At 39.6% G+C, this 23,009-nt stretch overlaps 1 protein-coding gene across 3 annotated transcripts in view; it reads right to left on the reverse strand.

The window, feature by feature from the left end:
- Nucleotides 1–10,291: 10,291 nt before the first annotated feature.
- The window catches only part of rac3a (Rac family small GTPase 3a), a 39,149-nt gene continuing 26,431 nt past the window's right edge, over nt 10,292–23,009 (reverse strand). For 2 of the 3 annotated variants that reach the window (XM_043714719.1, XM_043714717.1), the window contains exons 2-6: nt 20,941–21,012; nt 20,736–20,853; nt 16,388–16,450; nt 15,686–15,845; nt 10,292–10,718 (exon numbers count right to left, since the gene is read on the reverse strand). In XM_043714719.1, the coding sequence (XP_043570654.1) occupies nt 10,588–10,718; nt 15,686–15,845; nt 16,388–16,450; nt 20,736–20,853; nt 20,941–21,012 (544 nt within the window). In that variant the 3' untranslated portion in view covers nt 10,292–10,587. Of the gene's footprint in view, nt 10,719–12,273; nt 12,373–15,685; nt 15,846–16,387; nt 16,451–20,735; nt 20,854–20,940; nt 21,013–23,009 lie in introns of all 3 variants that reach the window. The other variant, XM_043714718.1, reaches the window with a different exon arrangement.

The raw sequence follows: 23,009 nt of genomic DNA on the forward strand, positions 1-23,009 counted from the left end.
AGAGTGGAAGGGGGAGTTGAAATGTTGGGCCACAGGGTGGTGTGGTTGATTGGTGCGGGTGTCCCAGAGATGTTCCCTAAAGCGCTCTGCTAGGAGGCGTCCAGTCTCCCCAATGTAGAGGAGACTGCATCGGGAGCAACGGATACAATAAATGATATTGGTGGATATGCAGGTAAAACTTTGGATGTGGAAGGTTCCTTTAGGGCCTTGGATAGAGATGAGGGAGGAGGTGTGGGTGCAGGTTTTGCAATTTCTGCAGTGGCAGGGGAAGGTGCCAGGACAGGAGGGTGGGTTGTTGGGTGGCATGGACCTGACCAGGTAGTCACGGAGGAAACGGTCTTTGCAGAAGGTGGAAAGGGGTGGGGTCTGTTTGGAAGTGGTGGAAATGTCGGCGGATGATTTGGTTTATGCAAAGGTTGGTAAGGTGGAAGGTGAGCACCAGGGGGCTTGTGTCCTTGTTACGGTTGGAGGGGTGGCGTCTGAGGGCAGAGGTGCGGGATGTGGACGAGATGCGTTGGAGGACATCTTTAGCCATGTGGGAAGGGAAATTGCGGTCTCTAAAGAAGGAGGCCATCTGGTGTGTTCATGGTGGAAATGGTCCCCTGGGAGCAGATATGGCAGAGGTGGAGGAATTGGGACTAGGGGATGGCATTTTTGAAGGCGGTAGGGTGGGAAGAAGTGTAATACAGGTAGCTTTGGGAGTCAGTGGGTTTGTAAAAAAATGTCTGTGTCAAGTCGGTTGTTATTTAATGGAGATGGAGGTGTCCAGGAAGGGGAGGGAGGTGTCAGAGATGGTCCAGGTAAATTTAAGGTCCGGGTGGAATGTGTTGGTGAAGTTGATGATTTGCTCAACCTCATCGCGGGAGCACGAGGTGGTGCCAATGCACTTATCAATGTAGTGGAGTAAGAGGTGGGGGAGTGGTGCTGGTGTAACTATGGAAGATGGACGTTTTACGTCGATCTTCCATCTTCCAACAAAGAGACAGGCATAGCTGGGGCCCATTTGGGTGCCCATGGCTACCCCTTTGGTCTGGAGGAAGTGGGACGACTCGAAGGAGAAATTGAGGGTGAGGACCAATTCGGCCAAACGAATGAGAGTGTCGGTGGAAGGGTACTACTGGAGACGGCGGGAGAGGAAGAAACGGAGGGCTTGGAGGCCCTGGTCATGGCGGATGGAGGTGTAGAGGGATTGGATATGCATGGTGAAGATGATGCGTTGGGGGCCGGGGAAACTGACGTCTTGGAGGAGGTGGAGGGCACGGGTGGTGTCTTGAATGTATTGGGGAGTTCCTAGACTGGGGGGATAGGACAGTGTTGAGGTAGGTAGCGATGAGTTCAGTAGGGCAGGAGCATGCTGAGACATTGGGTCAGCCAGGGTGATCAGGCTTGTGGATCTTGGGAAGGAGGTAGAACCGGGCAGTGCGGGGTCGCGTTGAGGGTGGGAGGTTGGAGTGAGGGAGGGGGTAGACAGGTTGAGGCGGTTCATGTCTCGACAGCAGTTGGAAATAAAGAGGTCAAGGGCGGGTAATAGGCCAGCATAGGGTGTCCAGGTTGATGGAGTGTGTTGGAGGCAGGCGAAGGGGTCCTTGGAAGGTGGGCAGGAGTCCTGTTTGTGAAAGTTAGCTCAGAGGTGGCAGATGAAGCGTTCGACGTCACGGCGTGTATTAAATTCAGTGATGCGTGGGCGGAGGGGCTTAGCGCAAGAAAAGACCGAAAGTCTTTTTAGTGATTTAAAAGCTGCACGTGCAGCAGCTGAAGGTGCTTGTAATTAATTTGTTGCGAACAGGGGTTGGTTCAAGTATTTCAAAGGGAGGGTAAATTTACACAATATTAAAGTGCAAAGTGAAGCAGCGATTGCTATTGTTAGTGCTGCTGGAGTTTCCTGAAATAGTGAATAAAATTATTAAGAAGGGAGTTTATGTGCCTGAGCAAACATTTAATGTAAACGAGACTGGCTTATTTTGGAGAAAAATGCCTGGAAGGACATATATTTCAAAAGAGGTAAAAAAACTGCTCCAGGGCATAAGGCATCCAAGGATAGGCTAACATTATTACTTGGTGGTAACGCATTCGGGGATTGCAAGCTTGTGTATTCCTCCCTAAAGATTCCTGAAGAAGGACTTATGCCCGAAACGTCGATTCTCCTGTTCCTTGGATGCTGCCTGACCTGCTGCGCTTGTCCAGCAACACATTTTCAGCTCTATTCCTCCCTAAATCCTTGTTATCTGGAAGGCAAACACAAAGGCTTGGGTAACAAAAGCTCTCTTTAAGCTTTGGTTCCTGATGCTGAATGTTATTGCTTGTCTAAGCAGATTCCTTTCAAAGTTCTCCTTGTACTTGACAACGCCCCTGGACATCCAAACACTTTAGATGACCTTCACCCCAATGTAAAGGTCATCTTCTTACCACCCAACACCACATCATTAGTTCAGCTAATGGATCAGGGAATTATAGCCTCCTTTAAGGCTTACTATTTACGTAGGACCTTCTCACAAGCAGCCAGGGCAACCCAAGATGGTGTAATGACCTTAAAGGAGTTCTGGAGGAATTGCAACATCTACGATGGCACCAAAAACATTGCAGGTTCATGAGACGAAGTAAAGAATACCAACATGAAAATAGTCTGAAACAAATTGTACCCCCAATTCGCAAATGTTTTTGAAGAGTTTACAGCTGAGGACCTTGCTGAAGCCAGGCCAGCTGTGGTTGATATTGATAGCAATTAACTGCAGTTAGACATCAATGAAGATGATGTCTTGGACTTGAATCTCATGCTGAAGAACTGACAAATGAGGACCTTAAGGAGCTGGAGCAACAGATGATAGCATTTGAGGAAGAAGACTGGGACGTAGAACCCAAAAAGTGTTTGATGAAGGAGTTAGCTGAGGTCTTTCGTCTCATTATAACAGAGATGGCAAAGTTAGAGGAGCAGAGAGGTTCGTCAAAGTTTACCGGATAGTTACTGATGGACTCAGCTGCTACAAGGCTATTTATAATGGGAAAAAGAAAAGCTCTGTTCAAGCCACCCTTGATGTTTAAGAAATTGACTTCAGACGTACACCGCCCAACTCTCCAGTAGCAGGTCCATTCTCTCCAGCACCAGGCCCATAATCCAATTAATTAAGTCATCTTAATTATTAATTAAGGGTCCTTCCAGTATGCAAGACATTGACTGGAACAAGAGTGTTAAATTGTTTAGATAGAAAAGCTAATGATTAAAAAGTTAAGAAATGTTTCTTTAATTTTTTTTATACCTATACTGTACACACGCACACATTCTATTATAAATACTGTACTGTAGTTACATTTATTACTGCTATTACATTTAAGATGTTTTCGGTAAAATATATACTAAGACTGACATTTGACTAATTGACGCTCAATGTGAACCGTGTGTAACTGTTCTGATTTACATACAAATTCGACTTATTAACAGCCTTAAAAATGGAACTCATTCATTGGCCAGGGACTTCCTGTAATGGTAAATGAAGCAGCTGGACTTCGGATTTTGCTCATACATTTTGAAAATGTGTAATTCAATTTATTACTAAATGTAGACTTCCTAACAATTGGCTAAATATGCTTTAAGAGTTCAGTGCTGACATCTAGTCACAAGATCTATATCAAACTTACTGTCAGTGTAAATAAAGAAACCAAAACATCAACTAATATAAAGTGGCATATACCACAGAATTATTTCCTTCCACTGGTAGATTAAGTAGGTTGCTTTAAGCTATTTTTAAGTGCTTGTATCCAAGTCCAATTAATTTGTCAACTTCCTTTGAATGTTTTGCTCTACCTTTTAACTACCTACCTCTCCCTGCGCATCCAGTCTAAAAACTGCCCTCCTTTCAATCAGTACAAGTTTGCCTGTTTTTATCTTTCAGTTTTACAGTCAACTTTTACTAATCTATATTACTCCTGTGTCCACAACTGTTTTATTGCCCATCACTAATTTTCTTGGTCCCTTTTAAGTTCTAAGTTCTTGCTATAGATTTCCTATACACTAGTTATATTTCCTGCATTTATTCTCTCATCTAACTGCTTTCTTCAGTACTCAACTATGCAATGCAAAATTGTAGCACGTTTCCTCTTTGGCATGTGCTTGAATTAGACATATTTAAATACTTACTACTGCTGATCGAGTATTTGCCACATTTTCTTTCCAGTCAATCTCCATAATGTTGTCATTTTGATGCAATTATAGCTTAGTTATTTATCCTCTTTTTGGCTTTTTTAAAAAAAAGTGCTTAATTTGATCTTGTATTATGCTTATCAACATCACTACTTTCTCAAATACATCCCTCAACCAATGTTTAGGTCACCTACTTGATTCAGTTCGTTAAATAGAACCAGGTTAAACAAACAGAACTACAATTTTTTTTATCAATCATAAACACCGAGCAAGAGGAGTCTCCAATTTCATCACAAATATCCTAATATACTGTTTGCTAACTTAAATCTTCCACAATAATGCCTATTGTTGATATGTAATGAAATTTGCAAACAAATTAAGCTTTAATTTCCTTTCCATTGGTCAGTAGATAATTATATGTTCCCAGTGAAGCAATTCCTCTGCTGGATTGATTTGAAAAATAGCGAAAGTTTTCTGTTGCTTCGACCACTTTCTAATTTTGAAGCCTTATATCTAAAGGTATCTTAAACATTGATATTCCTCTTCATTTTTCTACCCTTTTTCCCCATTAAATCATCTTGGGTATAAAATGATCCATTCCACTCTTAGGTGTCATCAGAAATGTTCTACTTTCAATAAACTTTTCACGTTTTGTTTTTACTGTAGATGACAGGTGGTGCCTCTAAAACTGATCCACTTACTCCAAGCATAACATGGACTGTTGGGTGTGAGTGGTTGCTATTTTTAAGTGTGTGACCAAGTAACAATAATTCATTAATCAAATATGGCACAGTTTATTTCACGAATCAATTATACAAAGATAACCTTTAATTACAATTAAATCATTTTAAAATAAGCCAATACATTATCTTCAGCATCCAGTGCAGTGTTCAAATTTTATTGAGTTATTTTGCCTATGGCACCATAGTAAGGACCCCACTATTGTTTTCAGAATCAATCTTCTGTAACAAATTATCTCCCTCTCCATCCATTGAATTGATATCGGGGATTTTTTGAATGATCTGATGCCACTTTGTGCAGTGTCCCTTAATGTGCTAATAAAATGATACAGAACACAAGTGGTGGTGGGGATGTTGATCACCATGATTATTCTCACATGTTATGAAGCCTATTTTCTCCTCTTAACCTATTTGATGCAAGTGTGATCCTTGAATGCCTTGAGGCATGTATCCAGTGGTTGAATTCCTGCTGTTGGAACTTCTGGTATAGCTGTGATAGATGTTAATTCTGTGCAAACACCTCCATCTCACCAGTAACAAAATGTAAACATGTTCCAGACTGACAGACCAGCAGGCTATCTATTACACACATTATCAATCCATAACTTCACTCCAATCTTCTCAATTCCCAATTGACATTTGTTGGATTGAGAAGATGTATGCACTCCTGGGAACCTTGAACTAGGGGAAATGCCTTTCAACTGAGATACCAAGGTATTTCTTCTGAGGATAGTAAATGTCTGAAATTCTGTACCCTAGGGAATTGTGGAGGCTAGATCACAAAGTATTTTGAATAGGAGGTAGACGAGTTTTGAAATAGGGAGTTCAAAGCTAGGAGAAGCTGAGCTCTGGAAGGGAAATCCAAAACTTTGACCTACCGCCAGTGGAAGACCAGCAATAAGATTTCAAGTCAGGACAATGTGTGGCTTGGTCAGGATCTCGCAGGTGGTGGTGTTCAGGTTTCTGCTGCCCTTGTCCTTCTTGGCAGCAGAAACCTGAGAACACCACCACCTGCGAGATCATTGTGAAGGAAGGTGCTGTCAAAGGTCCCTCGCTCAGTTGTTGCAGTACAGCCTGTGGAAGGTAGACACGGATACCATTGTTTTGCTAGAGGAAGGAGAGTGAATGTTGAAGGGGGTAGATCTGTTCCTAATTAATCAGGCTGCTTTGCCTTGGATGATATCAAGCTATGTGATTTTTGAACTGCACCTAATCAGACAAATGGAGGATATTCAAATCACAATCTTGCTCTACATCTTGTAAATGGTGAAATGGGGAAGCAGGATGTGAGTTAGTCAATAGAATTCCTACCCTCTACTTTGAATTCATTTTTGGGAAGTGGGCCAGCATTTATTACTGATCCCTAGATATCCTTGAGAAGGCAGTGGTATTGCCTTCTTGAATCACTGCGGTCCATTTGGTGTTAGTAGATCCACAATGCTGTTAAGGAGGGAGTTCCAGGGCTTTGACCCAGCAACTCGAGGGATTGACTCTATTTCCAAGTTAGGATACTGAGTACCTTTGAGTGGAGCTTGCAGGTGATGGTATTCCCATTTATCTGCTTTTTGTCCTTCTAGACAGTAATGGTCATGCGTTTGGAAGGCACTGTCTAAGAAGCCTTAGTGAATTTCTACAGTGCATCTTGTAAATGGTACACACCACTGCTATTAAGTGTTAATGGTGGATGTGGTCCCTATCAAGCAGACTACCTTATCCTGAATGATGATCAGTGTCTTGAATGTTGTTGGAAATGCACTCATCAAGGCAAGTGAGAAGTATTCCATTCCTCCAGCCACTTTGCTTTCCTTTGACTTGAATTCTGCTCAGGCTCCTTAATGCCATTCTGGGTGAAATGTTGTCTAGATTTTAAAGGGTAGACAAACTTGCCTAACCCATTCAGCTTTTTTTGACCGTGTTTGGACCAAGGCCATAAGATCAAGAACGAAGTGGCCCTGGCAGATCTCAAACTGATCATCAGTGAGCAAGTTATTCCTTTACAGGTGCCACTTGATAGCACTATTATTAGTCCTTCCATGACTGCTGATGTCTTGTGTAGTCTAATAGGGTGATAATTGGCTAGGTTGGATTTTTCCTTTTTGTCAATAAGACATATCTGGGCACATTTCCAAATTCCCAGGTAGATACCACTGTTGTAGCTGTGCTAGAACAGCTCGACTCAGGCTGCGACTAGTTGGGGAGTACATCTGGAGCAATATTACTGGCATATTGCAAATGTTTTGGGTATCTTTAACCATTTTGTGATAATACATGGATTTAATCAAACTAGCAGTGATGCTGGGCACTTCAGAATGAGGCAGAGAGAGATCACTTCTTAGCTTTTATTCTTCTCAAGAAAGATGCAAATACTTCAACCTGGTTTTTGATTGTGTTAGTCAAGGCTGGGGATATTTGTGGAACCTCCCTCCTGTTAATTGTCCAACACTGTTCACGACTGAACACAATAGGGTTGCAGAACTTAGATGGAGGGATCCATCTTCAACAGGTGAATTAGTGAGAATGAGGTCAACTATATCTTTCCCTCTTGTTGGTTCCCTCACTACCTGCTGCAAACCATGTCTCTTGTAGCTGAGCTGGACAAGTCCTAAATGACTATCAGGTAGATTGCCCACCATGCCAAGGTTAGTGAAGAACATTAGAAGCCCCTCATGCAGAGCACATTCTACACCCTTTCCAGAATTCATGCACCCTTCAAGTAGTGCTCAACATGGAAGAGTAATAATTCATCAGGTGAAAGAGCACATAAGTGGTAATCAGCATAGGTTTTCTTGGCTATGATCTGATACTGTAAGATTTCACAAGATCTAAGTTAATGCTGAGGACATTTTACTGAAGGACATGATGGTCACTTGCCATAGTGTGTATGGATGTTTCTTAAACTGCTGGGTATTTTCTTCATTATACCTGTATTATCCTGTTTCATGAACTGACTTAAAATAAGACATGAGTCCAGTACCACACTCTCGACTCTGATCTCCAGCATCAGCAGGCCTCACATTCTTCTCCTTAAAATAAGACATTTCTGGGGTGAAATATTGAGGCCAAAGACTAATACAACTAAAGCATTTTGTTGCAAACAGCAAAGAGCAGCATAAACTTTATAGGCCAAGTAAATGAAAAAGCATGACTTTTGGCTCTGAATAAATGGAGTTGTTCTACGTGTCATATCAATGTACATGTTTTACTCGTGCATTTAATTTCTATACACTCTTGTTCTTCCTATATATCTAAAGCTTACTTTCTTGTCCAAACTTTCCTCTTTACATAGGATATGGGCATTACAGATAAAGCTAGCATTTGTTGTCCATTCCTTGAAGAAGGGCTTATGGCCGAAACGTCGATTCTCCTGTTCCTTGGATGCTGCCTGACCGCTGCGCTTTTCCAGCAACACATTTTCAGCTCATTCCTTGAAATAACAAAGTGACTTGCTAGGTTAACCACATTTGGCCAGATCAAGTAAGGATGGTAAACCTTTTTCCATAAAAGGTCAATGGTTGGGTTTTTACTACAATCTGATACTTTGACGATTTCTGTTATTGATTTATTTAATTAATTTAATTTAAATTGTCCACTTCTTCTGCAATGAAGACAATTTCTCCTTTTTAAAAAGTCACTACAGAAAATTCCAGACAAACTTATCCACTTCTAGTAAGAATGTGATCCTTGGCCCTACCTTCTTAAACTGCTTCAGTCTTTGCAATGACAGTGTACCTATGTGTTAGGCAGCAATTTCACAATGAAGGAATAATGATATGCTGCTGCATAAGGATAGTAGGTGATTTAGAAGGGAGGTATTCTGACAACATTGCTGCTCAGCCTTTTTAGTAGTAGAGGTCAGGGAATTAAAGTGTTCCTCTTAACTATAAACTTGGTGAGATACTACAATGCTTCTAGTAGCCATGATACATAGAACAACTATTGGAAATAGTATTAAAATAAAATTGGACAAAAACAGCAGATATTTCAATTCAAGCTGCACTGCAGAATTTCCTCCTCCATTAATCATTTAGCAGCTTAATGACTGTGACAACACACCTGTAAAGCTCACAGTCTGCAGCTCTTTATAAAGATTTATCAACCATGTCACACACTTGATTATTTAATGTGCCAAATGATAATGTTACACAGAATGCTCTAGTGAGAATAACTGCATTGATTCCCTTTAGCATATTATATCTAGTGCAAGTGAGGGACTACTATACAGATTTTAAAAGAAGAAAACGATAACATTAAAGTAATGAGGATACTACAATATTTAATGAAATTCAATTCTTAAAACATAATTTGGTTCAGAAGTTGCACCTTGAGAATGTGCCAAGTTAGAAATCCTCAAAAACTTGTACGAATGCATTTTTAAGAAATCACAAACAATAGAACAAAAGTAACAATGAAATTACCAGAAGAGTCAGCTCTCTCCCAGGGTTAAGGCTAGGATGTCAATTAGAATAAAACATTGGGACTCAAATCATGCAGGCCAGTCCTATAAATGAAGGTGCCAAGTTGGCAAAACGTTTTTGTTAGTACCAGCTAGAAAGTGCAAATCCTGCATTACTAGTTGGACACTGCATCTGGCAATTTCTACAATTTACTGTAATATTTAGAATGGAGAAACCCTGATCAATTATTTGTTGAAACACAAGTCTGCTAGTGCTGTAATAAAGTTAATGAACACAACAGTTAAACACTGACTTTACATAACCAGCAGAAAGCCTTTTTACACAAGTCTTTCACATACACAAGCCTCCCCCACCCCACCCCCCGCAACTTTAAACTTGCACTTTTGCCCATGCTGCACTCAGTGATCCCATATTATCTAGCTGCTTATTGAAAGGTCAAAAAGTATTTCCACAATAATTAACACTGCAGTACCCCTCATTTTGATTTTCTGCATCAAGACATGGTTACAAAAAGGCCAAAATCCAAGTCCATGCAAAGAAAGGTCCATTTTAGACAAAAGTCTTTTGGAATTTTCATATACCTAACTTAGTTGGAAAAAGAATATGCTAAATATATATGTTTATTCAAAATAATCCATTTAAGAAAAATTGCAAATTATTGCATGTCTTTTGATTTCAATAATTGTCAATATAGACTGACTAGCACTAAAAACTACTGCTGGTTCAGAACAATGAATGAAACAAGTAAGCAAGTAGTGGATGCAAAAAAGTCTTGAAACAGGGCATGAACAGCCATTGTTCATTTCTAGGGTTTCACACTTTTCAGTTGTTGAAGTGATAAATAAAGAATAACAACATGGACAGCAAATTGCAGAATCAGAACACTGTCCAAACACTGTAGTGAATCAGTTATGTAACCAATTAAAATTAAAGGAACAACTCCACAAAGATGAAAGGATCCATTAATACTGTTTCCACAATGGAAGTGTCATTGTGGACATCATTTAGTCTTGAGCTGGATAGGAGCTACTAAAAGAGGGGATACTGCAGCTTAACAAAATATGATGGGGTCCACCCATGAAGACAGCCACATTGCCTCACATAAAATCCAACACACGCTAACAGAATAATTACTGACTTCAGGACTTAACTCTCAAGGCTAACTGCTCCAACTCAAGAGAGAGGCGACACAAAGAAGAACACTCTCTTCTGCAGTCTCATACCACACAGGGTCATGATTTGGATAAAATACCAGCAGATTGTGTTATGAAGGTATGATTTCCTGCGTGGTGTCTTCCTAAAAAACAGTGCACTTCTTTCGACGTTTTTTCACAGGTGGTGGGCACAGCACAGCTCGAATCGCTTCATCAAAGACAGTTTTCAAACCTCGCTGAGTGAGAGCAGAGCACTCCAGGTACTTTACAGCACCTGCACAGAAAAATACAGCTTTGAAAATATAAAGTCATAGAAAATGTTCAAGATCACCATATCATTGTTTTGTTGCTGAGCCTTCCTATTTCACCACTTCTTAGCTGTCACTAAATATAGTCAAGAGCGCTCAGAATCTAAATCAACTGCAGTTGCTTTACTTGTAGTAACAATTTTGTATATTTGCACATGTTTTGGAAGTTGTGTTTCCCATTTGTTTCTCCATGATTCTCAGTTGGGAGGCCACCAGAATTGCAACAAACATCACTGCCTCCATGGTCTGGGCTTGCATGTCAATATAATTAAAAGCCTGCAGAAGGCAGCATCCCCTACATCCTGACTGAGATCAACTAGTAGGTTTACTCTCAATAATACACCATGTGATCATGTAGACATGATTTTTAAAAAAAAATTAGTTCAATCAATTGTACGTGAAGCATGATTTGCAGCTCAAGTATCTGAGCTGAGAACCTGGCAGACAGAAAACAGTTTAGGAAGGATTGGGAACTGTGAGACTGGATGTTCGGAAGGTAGTGTTTTGGACAAGTTAAATATTGGAAATGGTGATTAACATGAGGCTGGGAAAGGTTGTTTTGGGTGGGTGGGGTGGGGGAGTTGGGGGAGGTGTGGAGTGGATGTGGGTTGGGGGTGGCGGTGTCACCTTTTCACGTAATCTATTCCATTATCCCAAACAATGTATGTGAAGAATATGACATGTACTTTATTGTGGCAATCTCTCGAAAGTACTCAAAAAAGTGGAATGTGAATTTTGTAGGCAGTTGGCATATGTGCTTACTCTGCATTTGTAAGATGTAACAAAACTAGCACCAAGAGGATACAGAAGCATACTTATTGGACAAGCCAATAAAATAACTTGCCATCACAGCCGAGAAAACTGTAAAACAAATATTAATAGGCTTGTGCTGAACTTGATAATTTACAGGCTAATGTCAAACATTATTATTTTACTGAAACGCCTCACGTAGACGGATGTTAATAGTACTAAAGAGGTACTACAAATGGTCATAGCACTTTCAGCTTCATTTCTAACAGGGGAGGGGGTGCTTTAAAGAGGTTAATAGCCTACATAAACAAGGAAGCACAAAATAACTCAAAATAGGCAGAGTTTCCCAGGGGATTGGAAGTGGTGGATTTCTTCACTTTCTCACGAACTAACAATAAAAGTCAACAGTGCCCTCAGCACAGAATGGAGGATAAACTGTAATTCTCCCAGCTGCTAATACAAAGGCCCCTTTCAGTTTCTGCAGGGCCCTCCTCCAGCATCATGCAGAGCCTTTATTTTCACAACAGAAACCCAATACGAATAATTATAGGCATTCACAGATTACACAAGTACAGTACTCTATATCTTCATTTCCCCACCCACATTACTCTTTGAGAATGAACGACAAAAGATTATTACACTTCATAGGGATTTAGAAATAACTGTATAAAAAAGTTTAAAGCTATGTATTAAATCAAATAAACATTCTTCCTGTAACACGGAGGTAAAACAATATATAACTTGTCCAAAGCTTTATTCTGTCCCACATACCAGTCATTGCTAACGTTCTTCCTTATGTAGCAGGTTTTACATGTCATAATTCAAGGAAGTGTTGATCATGAACCAGACAGACTTGATCTGCAATGAAACCTGTGGGGAAGACAAACTACTGGGTGCTGGCATTATTCTCATCTAGCTTGTGATAACTCTACAAACCACTGTCCTAATGAATAGCTTTGGCTAGAAAATTGAGAAACCCATCATTGGGGTGCATCTGTACACAAACAGAATGCACATATACAAGTTCTGTTCACTGATTTGTTAGCAATTTGTGTTAGGGAACACAAACCTGGTTGTGAATTTTTATATTTATTAGTTGGCCACCATTAGCACAACCCCCCACCCCACCACTATCATCAAAACAAAAAAGTATGTTTCCTCATAGGATCACTGCTTCAAATTTGTGTACAGCTATTGCTCAGAGTCCATCACACCTGTTAATTACCATGTAAAGTCTGCAAAAAAAAGTCTGAAGTCCAGCAAAATAAATTACAAAGCATGATTTAGAAAGATCTTGTTGTTCCATATTAATGCATGAAATTCATTAGTTTATAGTACACACGTTTTATTCATTCAGGGATGTGGGCTTCACTGGTTGGGCCAGTATTTTTGCCTATGCCAAGTGCTCGAGAAGCTGGCAGTGAGCTACTTTCTTGAACTGCTACAGTCTGTTTAGTTTAAGTATATCCATAATGCTGATAGGAAGTTTCAGCATTTTGACAGTGATGGATTGGCAATATAGGTGGCAAGTGGCTTGAAGGGAACTTGCAGGTGGTGATCCCATATATCTGCTGCTTTTGTTCTTATAGATGGAAGGTGGCATCCAAGGAGGCTTGGTGAATTTCTGCAGTGCATCCTGTAGATAGTACACACTGCTGCTACAGTGTGTTGGTGGTGTAGGGAGACAATGTTCATGAATGTAGTGTCAGTTAAGTGGGCTACTTTGTCCTTGATGGCATGGAGTTTTTTTTGAGTGTTGTTAGAACTCTGATCTGACCTGGAAATGGCTAGGTTTCAGAAAAGCATTCAAACTAATAAGAGAAGATGTGGGAAACAGACCAAAAAGCCCCAGAATTCAGTGTCAGTAAGCAGGTGGGAATAAAATGATTACATTGTAAAGGCAGAAGGTTTGGTGTATGGAACAGTAGGAGGATGAGAGAATCCAATTGCTTGAAAGCAGCATTTTGCTTCAGAATGCTGTATATGATAAAATAATTCCAGGGATACCAGTACTTTTCTTAGCTTGTATGCTTCATAAACTGATATGTAGTCTTTTAAGATCTGACTTAGTACTGGGTGAAAAGGACTGAGAAAAACACATTGAGGGGATGGAATTCAGGTCCAGGGTTGCTGCCTAAAATAAAAATTATAATAACATTGAAGATTAGATTGGTGGCGAATGAGAAATATAAGTATATAGTACAGGTACTATTTGTTTTGTTCATGTAAAGGGTAACTGGGATTTGAATTGGTTTGCACCAAATAGTCTATTTCTATGTTATAACTTGTGTTGAAGCCATTTACAGTAAAGCTTTACACATAGTTGTTTCACAGCAACTCTCACTGCAGCTGTACAGAGACTCACTTTCTGGTTTTGATTACAGCTCTTTTTTTATTTAGGAGGGAGCAATGAATATTGTATCTGATTCGTTAAGCTGGAGGATATTCATGCAACAAAAGAGCTGCAGACTTGCATCTAAGTACATTACACAAAAACAAAACTATGCACCACCCGAAAAAATAGCAAGTTACATAACAGCTCAATGGAATGCCCCTCATTTGCGTTATGTACACAAGCACTTTTGTAGCAAAAGATTTTCTCATCAGCCAGGTTTCAATAACAAAACAAGAATTATTAACAAACAGCAATCTTTATTAAATTGTTCTCAAAAATTTATTTATGTTCACTTGGTAACTAATTCCAGGTGAAAGAAAATATTTTTTATTTGGAAATAAAACTGACTGTCATAATAGTGGAAACTTTGGTATTAAATTAATTCTTGGCACTGGATAAGTTGCCTTTACATATCCCTTGAATTTTAAATGCCAGGGATGTATATCTCTACACTAGATTGATTTCCTAATGAGTTAATATAGAACTTCATTCTAGATTTAATCACGGTGCAAAATACCTCCTGGGGTTACTTGCACACTGGAGTTCAGTGTCTGCCATTTAAGTTTCTTCTCCAACAACCCTCACCTTGATTAGCACCTTTTTAATACAAGTCATTATTTTTAAGTATTTTCTCTTAAAACTGAAGACGTGAAATGCTTAAATATTGAAGAAGCCTGCAGTAGTATGAGTTTAAAGACAAAAAGAATGCTGGGTATCCGAAATAAAAATAGAATGTGGTGAACCTACATGCCAGGCCAATGATCAGTTGAAAGAAAAAGTTGTATAAATGTTAAGGAGTGACTCAGATGCAAACACTCAATATTTTAAGTACATCTAAGCCTAACTTTCTCATTCAGCTTCCAAATGCTCACTAGATACATTATATTCTATAGTTAGTTCAGATTCTATTGAATCTCTCATTTCGCATTAACATCCTCCAGCACCTATCAAAATTAATTGTCAAAATGTTAACAGTTGATATTTCCACACATCCAACAAGAGTCTCTGAAAAGCTTTTTGACAGGTCATTGTTGGAAGAATACACTAGCACAGGAAATTTTAGTATTAACTGAATTCTTGGTGCTGGATAAAAGTGTTGCAGCACAAGAAACTGTTGTCCTTGTTTTGCCCTCCCCTGGAAACAAAATATAAACACAACTTCTATTTACAATGAAAATCTAAAATTAGATTCAAGGATTAGGTTCATGGCGAAAATATTTATCAAACAAATTCAAATGAAAGTCCCCAGAAATCCTAAAAATTGCACCATCAACTTAAAGGAAAGAAACAGGTTTAATTGATGGTGGAAGTACGAAAGGGCAAACACACTAAACTTTTAAAAGAGTGACTCAAGGATTAAATCAGGTATTTCATCCAGTGCAACCAGATTTTAGCACCTCCCCAAGATTGTCCTGATATTAAGCCAAGGTCTCAGGTCCCTAAGGTTTCAGGATTATTTAGCATCAATTCTGTTATCCAATTCTCTGACACTGCCACAATGTTGGATGCTCAGGGCATACCCAGAAAACTAGCTTTCATTTCCAATGGAGTGACAGACCATCTCTGTTCTCCTCAGACTAACTGTCAAATTAATATATTGCAGCAAGCCATATGCATCAATGCAAAATATCCAAGCAAAACAGAATGGCTGGCAGCACTTGGGAGCATGGCTTTTTGCATTATGTTTTGATGCCAAACTTTCATTTTAATATGGGCGCTAGATTCTCTCCCATTGTGTATTCAAAATGGTGAATATTATAATTTCCCCTCGATCTTATCACCACTCACCTATCTCTCTGGCCATAGCCAGCCCCTGCGGATAGGTAATGGGAGCCAGCTTTTTATCTCTTAGCCTTTCAATGGTGTCCTTATCATCCCGCAAATCTAGCTTTGTTCCTACCAGGATTATTGGTGTGTTTGGACAATGATGCCGTACCTCTGGATACCACTGCATGGAAAAAAAAAGACAAGACATAGCATCAAATAAAATGTCCTTCTGTATCAGACTTCTCATGAAACTCACTCACCTACAATTATATTTTAATGTAAAATCACCAGTATGCTTTGGATTTGTCCATTTGTGACTACATGGAGAAATCTCAAATATATTTGGGTTCCAAGTTTCAAATGTTCCAGACACTTCCCTTCCATCAATACTAAGAAAGTTGCACAGGAATGCACTTGGGAGAAGGTTACCTGCATACCATTTCGGCTGAGGAATGGTGGATAAGAACATAAAGGTCACAGCAAAATTATGAACAGCTTCCATAAGCACATATATTACACAAGTATCCTACGCCACTGCAAAAGTGGGAGACAATAGAGATTAAAGCATTTGTTTATTTCTCTGGAATTAGACCTTTGACCCCAGTGAACCAGGAATCTCAGACTATATACAATATGCCCAAAAGATTGCTTAAAAATTCCTTACTCATTTTGCAGGTGCCAGATTTACTTAGACCCCTCTCTGGTAAAAATAACAGGCATTACCTTTGCCCTGACGTTTTCAAAGGATGCTGGGCTCACAAGAGAAAAGCAGATCAAAAACACATCCTATCAAAAAGGAAGAAAATGAAAAAAAACAGTTAAAGCTGATCCACATAAGTAAGGATTTACCAACATTACCTGTATTTTTAGGGAAAAATCAAAGTGATAGAGACAATAGAGAGATGTGAAACATTTATGACACAAAGAGGAGAGATAAGTTACTCAAACTTAGTGAGGTTAAATCCCCTAGTCTGAACTGTCTGTATCAGCACACATTAAAAGTTAGGGAAAAGGCACTATTGCATACATACCAAAGTTCATTTGAGAAAGGAATAGAGCTGGTGAGTAATGGGAGACAGCTAACGTGATTTCTTGAAGTAGCAAGTTCAGGGAACCGAACACTAATTAGTTTAACATCAATGACTGGAAAGATTATGGAATCCTAACTCAAGCATCTAGAAAGTGAAAACATAATAGCACAGTCTTCAAAATGAAAGGCCGTTTTTGTCCAAGATACTAAATTATTGGAAGCAACAGAAAGAATAGACAAGGGTAATATAGCAGATGTAACATTTGAGAGAGAGAGAGAGAGATTTCCAAATATCTTTCAATAAACCACATAGTAATCTCATTACTAAGGTCAGAGCACAAGGGTAAAAGTAGGAAGCTGATTACAAAACATCAAAACAGTAAAGGGTTAAAAGGTGTTTACTCAAGATTGTGCGAAGTGATACTGCATAAGGATTGATACTGGGACAACTGTTCTTCACTATTTACATGACTGATTTGAACTCAGGAAGCAAATTACAATTTCAAAATTTCTAGATGACTCCAAATTGATGTAATTAATAAAAAGGAAGACCATGACTAAATATAGGAAAACATTACTTGCAGAATGGGCATGCAATTGGTTGACGAATGCCAATATTTGACAAATGCCCTTTTGTAGAAAGAATAAGGAGGTCACATATGCTTTAAAAAATAAATTTCCAAGCGGGGATATGAATATACAAATCAGTAAAAGTAGCAATGTAGGTGGTGAAGAACAAAATAACAAGCCAAGGCAACTAAGCATTTGGGTATTTGTCAAGAGCAATAGAATTAAAATGAAACTAAACTAAACTTGTAACAGAACCATGATCAGATTATATTTGCATGTTTCCCTTTATTGGAACGACTAAAGCTCGCAGCCACAAGTATGTGATAATTACTAATACAGGAAATTCAGGATAATGTTCTTTACCCAGATAGTGGTTACGTAGGAAACACTGTCAAAACGAGGACTTAAGGAAGCTGCATAAATGTGTTTGAAAAGAAAGCGAGAGGAAACATGTAGACTTTTAAGCACAGTTCGAGGCTATTTGACCCATCATGTTTGCGCTGGTCAACCAAATTAGACTACACTAATCCCATTTTCCAGCTTTTGATCCATTGCAGTGGAGACTATGCAAAGCAAGTGAACTGCTAAATAGTGCTGAAATGTTATGAAAATTTCTGACTCAACCACCCTTCGAGGCCATGAATTCGAGAATCCACCACCCTCAGAGTTAAAATATTTCTCACCTACGTTGACTCTTCTCTTATTCTTCTACCTGATCTTAAATCTATGCTCGATTGTTACTGCCACGTCTATTAAAGGAAAAATTGTCACCTTATCCACCCTATCAATGCTCCTCATAATCTTATAACCTCAAATCAGGTCCCTACTTGACTTGCACTGCTCCAAGGACACAACCCCAGACTACGTGGGTTGGCACGGTGGCTCAGTGGTTAGCACTGCTGTCTCTCAGTGTCAGAGACCCAGGTTCAATTCCCGCCTCGGTTGACTGTCTGTGTGGAGTTTGCACGTTCTCCCCATGTCTGCGTGGGTTTCCTCCAGGTGCTCCGGTTTCCTCCCATAATCCAAAGGTGCGCTGGTCAGGTGAATTGGCCATGCTAAATTGCCCAGTGTTAGGTGCATTAGTCAGGGGTAAATATGAGGGTAGGGAAATGAGTCTGGGGAGGTGACTCTTCAGAGGGTTGGTGTGGACTCATTGGGCCGAAGGGCCTGTTTCCAAACTGTAGGGAATCTAGTCTAATTCAAATCTTCCCTTGTACCGCAAATTCTCCAGCTACATCTTGGGAAATCACCCAGGGTCCTCAATCACATATTTTCTATAATGTGGTGATCACAGCTGCATGCAGTACTTCAGTTATAGCCTAACCAGCAGTTTATACAGATCCAGCATTACCTCCTTGCTCTTGTATTCTGTGCCTCAGCAAGTATTCCATAATTCCTCATAACCATGTTATCTACCCACCCTGATATCTTTAGGGATCTATGCATGTGGTACACGGAGGTCCCTCTGTTCTTCAGTATTTTCGAGGATTTTACTATTCATAGTGTAATCTCTTGCCTTGTTAGCCCTCTATAAGTGCATTACCTCATTTTTCCCAGGTTGAATTCTATTTGCCACTGCTCTGCCCAGCCCATTAATATCCTATCAGAGTTTACAGCTATTCTCTTCTCTACTCACCACCTTACCAAAGATTATATCATTCACAAACTTCCTGAACGTACAGAGTACATTTAAGACCAAATTGTTAGCACATTCTACAAATGGCAAGGGCTCCTGCACAGAGCCTGTGGAATTCCACTGGAAACAGACTTCTAGTGCCTATCATCACCCTCTGCTTCCTGCTTCTCAGTCAATTTTGGATCAAATGTGCCATTTACCTTGGATCCCACAAGCTCTCTTTCTTGACCAGTCAGCAACAAGAGACCTTATCAAAAGCCTTGCTAAAATCCATGTAGACCATATCAAATGCATTACTTTCAACATTCCTGATAGCCACCTAAAAATATTTGATTTAAAAAAAAATGATAGCCCTTACAAAATCTATTCCTGAAGAAGGGCATGTGCCCGAAACGTCGAATCTTCTGTTCCCTAGATGCTGCCTGACCTGCTGTGCTGTTCCAGCAATAAAGTTTCAGCTTTGATCTCCAGCGTCTGCAGACCTCACTTTCTCCTCGAAGATTTCAACCTACTGCGAATCCTCTTACAAGGATGCCTTCCTTGAAGAAGCTCTCTGCCATTCCTGAAGAAGGGCATGTGCCCGAAACGTCGAATCTTCTGTTCCCTAGATGCTGCCTGACCTGCTGTGCTGTTCCAGCAATAAAGTTTCAGCTTACAAAATCTATGCCAATCATTTCCTAAAGTGTAGATATATTTTGTTCCTCAGAATTTTATCTAATAACTTTCCCACCAACGAGGTGAGAATGACTGACACAAAAAGACATGACCCACTCTCACTAGTATCCCTATATATGGATGAGGAAGATAGCACTTCGACTGGGACAACACATCCATCCTAGAACAAGTCAGCGACATGCACGAGATTTCCTAGAGGCATGGCATTCCAACCGGAATGACTTGGATTCCATTTACCACCCCCTGAGAAAAAGAGCAGGTAATGACATCACCATAGGAAATGATGTCACCACAGGAAATGACAACACCAACCCAAGAACACCCAAACATATAAATAGAAAGTGGGCTACACCACCAGTGCTTCATCTGGAGGCTCACTGAAGATGTTACCTAGTATGGTGAAGAAATGTCTGAAAACAAACCTTCCAGCTCAGCAAACAAACCTACATCCAGAACCTCAACCTGAGCGACAAATCTTCTCAAAACTCACTTTCATAAACATTCGAAGGAAAGCAATCATGATACACAAAATTATTTTTAAAAATTACAGATTTGATTACATTGCACCATGTAACTCAACAACAAGTCAAGGAGGGACAGCTTATAGCTCCTAATGGCAAGACAGACATTAAAATCTGTTACCTTCATGACAAAAGTATTATCTTTCACTGATTAATACCAAGCGCTGGTTAATTAACCTGGCTAAGTTCAGAAAATGCCAATGGCTTTGGGAAAAGATGTGCCGGACACTAAGAAGAAATGCCAAATGATCCAAGAGCTAATCCTTTAATGAGTCCAACTGCAAGCTGCAATACAGCTGATGCACACAATAAGTCAATGGAAGAGCAATCATGGACAGTATGAAAGCCAATATCAGGGTGCAGAGGTCTGGAGGATATCCACTTTCCCTAACTAATGATTCTGAGACTCTCTTCAATGCTTATTCTACATTGTTGTCAAATTGCAAATTTGCTGAAAATTTGTAAAGACATCAGGCAAGGACAGGACAATTTTTACCCCTTTAAACAGATTGCTCAATGGTATCGTGGTTCACGAGAGTAACAATTACTTGGAGGGGATATGGGAAGATTTGTGGCATCTAAACTCCAGCAAATCAAACCTCCAGAATAGGAAAGAAGGAAAATGACAAGGTAACATACCGTCTGTGGATAAGAGAGAGGTCGGAGTCGGTCATAATCTTCCTGACCTGCTGTATCCCAGAGTCCCAAGTTCACTGGTTTCCCATCCACCATAACATTAGCTGAATAGTTGTCAAATCTGCAAAATTAAAACATTAACATTCAACAAGCAAAAATATAAACAGTTTATGAACGCTTCATAAAGCATGATACTGTCAATACTTACACTGTTGGAATGTACTCTCCAGGGAATGCATTGGTGGTGTAGCTGATCAGTAGGCATGTTTTACCTACAGCACTGTAAACGCAAAGAAATTAATATTAATAACAAAAGTTTGTGTTAAGTCTTATACATCTCACCATAGAGAATCTTTGAATACAACTGAGTGCCTTCCAAATTTATTAATCCATTTAATTTATTGCAGGTTGCAGATTTTAACATTGAAATACTTTGAAATACAGAGCTCTGACACACACTTTACAGCTCTGAATTCAAAGTTGCAGCATTAAATTTCCTTTGGGAACCAGTGGCAATAGCATGAATAAAAATGTAGTGTAATTATAACTGTGTGGAACTTCAACATTTCAAACAAAAACTATAATAAACTGAACAACACAAATATAATAAATACCAAAATACTGAATGAATTGTTAAGCAAATACAAGAGTCAAGTTTGGCTGCTTATCATCATTTCTCTTCACCGAGAACCCCCACTTCCTCAGCTCCACCCCACCTGTAGTCCAGACAATTGTTTTAATATACTGATACTCTGCTATTCAAATTCCTAACATACCATCAATTCTGCCTGAATATTACAGGAGTATATCAATTTGAGAGCATTCCGACTTATTATTTACAACCTAAATACCAGCAATGTACAAGTTTTTAAAGATGTCATGACTCAAGTCAGTTTTAGTTTCTATATGAAATACAGTACTTTCATACTGCAGCTATTTTTACAGTACACAAGACACCTATACTACCACTGCACCCAAAAGGTGATTGCTTTACTCAAAGCCAGAAATTCAACTGATTACATTAAATTCTTTGGGTAAAGAATAGGTGCTTTTCTTTTTAAAACGCCCTGTCCTAGAGATATACAACTCATTTCAAATGTGGAGAAAGAGTCCGTGAAACATCTTGCATCATTATCCAGAGCCTTACTGTCATAATTTATAGATTACATATGTACGCTGGAGGTGGTTTCATGCAATATTGGATAGGGTTGAAATGGAGTCACCCAGAAGAATGACACGCTTCAATTTCAGTTTTCATATCATGTTTAATCTGGTGCAAAAACATTTTGGTTTGATAGTTGGAAATAGAGCCCAAAGAGAGAGAAACAGTTGCGCAGACAAAAGAATGGTTAAAAGGTTGGTCTGAGGAATGAATAGCTGCAAATTAGTGTGGTAACAGCCCATGTGATGCCAAGGCCTGGTGCATGGGGGTGGAGGAAATTATGGGAAAAGGTGCTCAAGCCCTAAAATTGTTGAACTAAATATTAAGTCTAGAAGACTACAGGGATTCCAAACAGAAAACGAGGTGCTGTTCTTCCAGCTTGTGCGGACCTTCACTGGAGTACTACAGCAAGCCTGAGACAGAGATGTTGGCCAGAAAACATGATGAAGTGTTGAAATGGTGAGCAACTGGAAGCTCAGGGTCTTTTTCTGAGACAACCTAGGTGTTCTGCAAAACAGTCACCCAGTCTGCGCTGTTTCCCCAACGTAGGGGAGACCACATTGTAAGCAGCAATCTGTGCCTTTTGTGAAGTTTTCCTTCAAATATAGCTTCTTTTAAAATGAGGAAATATCAATAAACTACATTTATTACAGTACAACATATTGTGGGAGATACTTTGAAGACATTAAAAAGGGCAAGTATTGATGCAGAAACATTTAACAGATGTGATTGTGAATGAAAGCTCTTCACTACCACCAAAATACTCCTACAAAGCCACTTTAGTTGAAAATGTCTTGATCTTCACACTTTTAAACCACGGGTGGTCAACTAGCATGGATGTGCACTTTCAACAACGGTCTACGAGACATGTTAATGATAAGCATGTAAATTAAAGCAAGAGCATACCTTATAGCCCCTCAGGGCTGCTCCACAATTCAAAAGATCATGGCTGTTCCGATTGTTTCTTCAACTCCACTTTCTTGCCTATCCCAAATAACCTTTGAGACCCTTGTTAGTCAAAACTCCATCAACCACGACTTAAAAATATTTAAATTGTCCTGTCTCTACATCATCTGCAGAACTGAGTTGCAAGGACTCTCAACTTTCTAAGAGAA

The sequence above is a fragment of the Chiloscyllium plagiosum genome, chromosome 24, assembly GCF_004010195.1.
Source record: "Chiloscyllium plagiosum isolate BGI_BamShark_2017 chromosome 24, ASM401019v2, whole genome shotgun sequence".
NCBI lineage: Eukaryota > Metazoa > Chordata > Chondrichthyes > Orectolobiformes > Hemiscylliidae > Chiloscyllium > Chiloscyllium plagiosum.